Source organism: Sardina pilchardus, chromosome 14, assembly GCF_963854185.1.
Source record: "Sardina pilchardus chromosome 14, fSarPil1.1, whole genome shotgun sequence".
Lineage (NCBI taxonomy): Eukaryota > Metazoa > Chordata > Actinopteri > Clupeiformes > Clupeidae > Sardina > Sardina pilchardus.
The window spans coordinates 6,430,549-6,433,048 of record NC_085007.1 but is presented as its reverse complement, the minus strand read 5'-3'; the positions used below and the strand labels follow the sequence as shown (position 1 = coordinate 6,433,048).

General features: G+C 46.2%; 1 protein-coding gene across 2 annotated transcripts in view; it reads right to left on the bottom strand.

Annotated features, from left to right (window-relative positions):
- LOC134100664 (cAMP-specific 3',5'-cyclic phosphodiesterase 4D-like) overlaps positions 1-2,500 on the bottom strand; it is a 54,396-nt gene that overhangs the window by 15,832 nt on the left and 36,064 nt on the right. The window contains exon 1 of one of the 2 annotated variants that reach the window (XM_062554021.1): positions 1,556-1,662. The exons of the other annotated variant lie outside the window; for it this stretch is intronic. Within the exon in view, the coding sequence (XP_062410005.1) occupies positions 1,556-1,620 (65 nt within the window). The 5' untranslated portion in view covers positions 1,621-1,662. Of the gene's footprint in view, positions 1-1,555; positions 1,663-2,500 lie in introns of those variants that run through there. 2 annotated transcript variants of the gene reach the window in all.

Genomic DNA, 2,500 nt, shown 5'->3' with positions numbered 1-2,500 from the left:
TGTGTGTGTGTGTGTGTGTGTGTGTGTGTGTGCGCATGTGCCTGTGTGCATGTGAGGTGGTGTGTGTATGGACTCACCCATAAACTGACAGGAGTCCCATCCTCCTAATCAATGACAGCACATCCCCATACTCATAACCACATAGTTACATCGTCATAAAGTAGTGGCACACACACACAGTGGCCCTTCTCACAGAGACAATACAATAGAGTCCCCTACTCACAAAGCAATCCCATAACAGCCACCACAACATGCTTCCACACTCATAAAACACAATAACAGAACAGTTCCACACCTCCTAACCGCAATCACAAAATAGTCTCATACTTGCAAGCAATCATAGAACAGTCCCTTCAACACTATCAGAAAATAGTCCCATACTCACAAAATAATGTCACTGTATGGCCTCACACTCCTAGCAAGCATTAACAATCCCTAATGGCCAATACAGACTACACGAGTCCAAATATTCAAAGTCGGGAACGACCCTTGAAGGAGGAAGCGTCTTGTATCGTGACATATTCAACGACCCACGATTTATTGTCTGCGACATTCCATGACGTTACGGCCAAAAGTCTAGCAAGTCATAATTTTTGGGGAATCTCCTACAACTCCCGTGTTGACACTGACACTGTGACGACACGCGACGAGAAGGCTACGATAGATGATCTTGTAAGTTGGCCACTCTTACGGCCAAGACGCTGCAAGATTTTGTGGTTCTCTGATCGCCTAGTCGGACATGGTCAATCGTAAAAGATACATGTAATCGTGACAGACAAAAACATGTTGTCTGTACAGGCTCTAAGTCAGAATACTTAGTGGGGTAGGGATGACTCCAGAACAGAGATCAGTCATAGAACATGGTCTATTGCCATGGGAATAGAACACCACAACACATGGAACACTGAAAGTACAACTAAACATGCACCAGAGAGAACTCTAGAACACCAGTCTGATAAGTCAGCCATATCACACGGAACCCAGTCTGTTCAGAGAACGACACAGCAAAGGTCCCTGACCTGTTCTAGACCCTTTCCACCATGAGAGAACAAGTTCTTGAAACGGTTACGTTCTGGCTTAATTTGATCCAGAACGGAACCGTGTTCTGTGTTGATGGAGAGGGGCTGTTAGAACACTGCCATGCATCCTGGGAAGGCTTGTGAAGATGTCAACACCCCTTGTGGTGGCGCTGAAGAGGTTGATGTGGAAGCACGCAAAGCAGACACAAACCTTAGCCTGGTGCAGAAAGAGACAGCGCAGGAGAGGAGAGAAACACAAGGAAAGAGAGAGAAAGAAGAGAAGGAAGAGAGAGAAGAATAAAAGAGACAGGAATAAAAAAGAGAGGGAAAAAAATAAAAAAAGAGATAGAAAGAATAGAGAGAAAGAAGAATAACAGAGAGAAGGAATAGAGAGAGAAGAATAACAGAGAAAGAGAAAGAATAGAGAGAAGAATAAGAAAGAAAGAGAACAGGACAGGAGAGGGGGGTTAGAGAGTGTGATCAATGGTGGTGAGAAAGAGAAATAGTAAGGGAGAGGGAGAGGGAGAGAACTTTACCAGATGCCCTCAGGGTTCCTTAGAGAGCTGGTAGAGCGAGAGCGAGACTTCAGAATGATACTCATGACGAAAGGCTCCCCCTCTCTCTCTTTCCCTTCTCTCCTTTCCTTCCCTCTCTTCTCTTGTCTTCTCTTCTCTTGTCTTCTCTCTCTTGTCTTCTCTCTCTCACAGTGGTGTGTCCTTCTCTTAATCGCGCCCTCGGAGAGAGTTCCTGTTCAGGGTCTGCAACTCTGCAACTGAGCTGGGTACTCTTCCTCCCTCTGTCTCTCTCTCTCTTTCTCACACTCTCTCCCTCTCTCTCCCTCACACACACACTCTCTCTCACTCTCTCTCTGCTGTCATTCTATCCATCTCTGTCCCTTGTCCCCCTCCTGTGTATTCCCCCCCCCCATTATCTTGTGTCCTCTGTTCTGTGTGTGTGTGTGTGTGTGTGAGAGAGAGAGAGAGAGGGAGGGAGACTGTGTGTGTGTGTGCGTGCGTGTGTGCGTGTGTGTGTGCGTGTGAGTTGGCAGGTTGAGTAAGCGTTTGAGGACAGCTCGGGTTTCTCATTTCGGCATTGCTCTCACCTCTCCTCTCAGGGAACAGAGACCGAAAGGGAGACACAGAGAGGGGCGGGGGGTGAGAGGGAAAGAAAGAGAGAGAGAGAGGGAGAAGGTGGACAAGAAAAGAGTAATAAAAAAGTTTTGTCCAACACTATCAGAGAGAGGGGGGGAGGGAAGGAAAGAGAAAAAGAGGGAGAAGGTGGACAAGGAAAGAGTAATAAAAAAGTTTTGTCCAACACTATCAGAGAGAGAGAGGGGGGGTGTGAGAGGGAAAGAGAGAAAGAGAGAGAACAAGGTAGACAAAGAAAGAGTAATAAAAAAGTTTTGTCCGACACTAATAAAAGTTATTTGGACAGCATGAAATATCATTGCAACGAGCCAATGTTCCACTGTGGAAAAACTA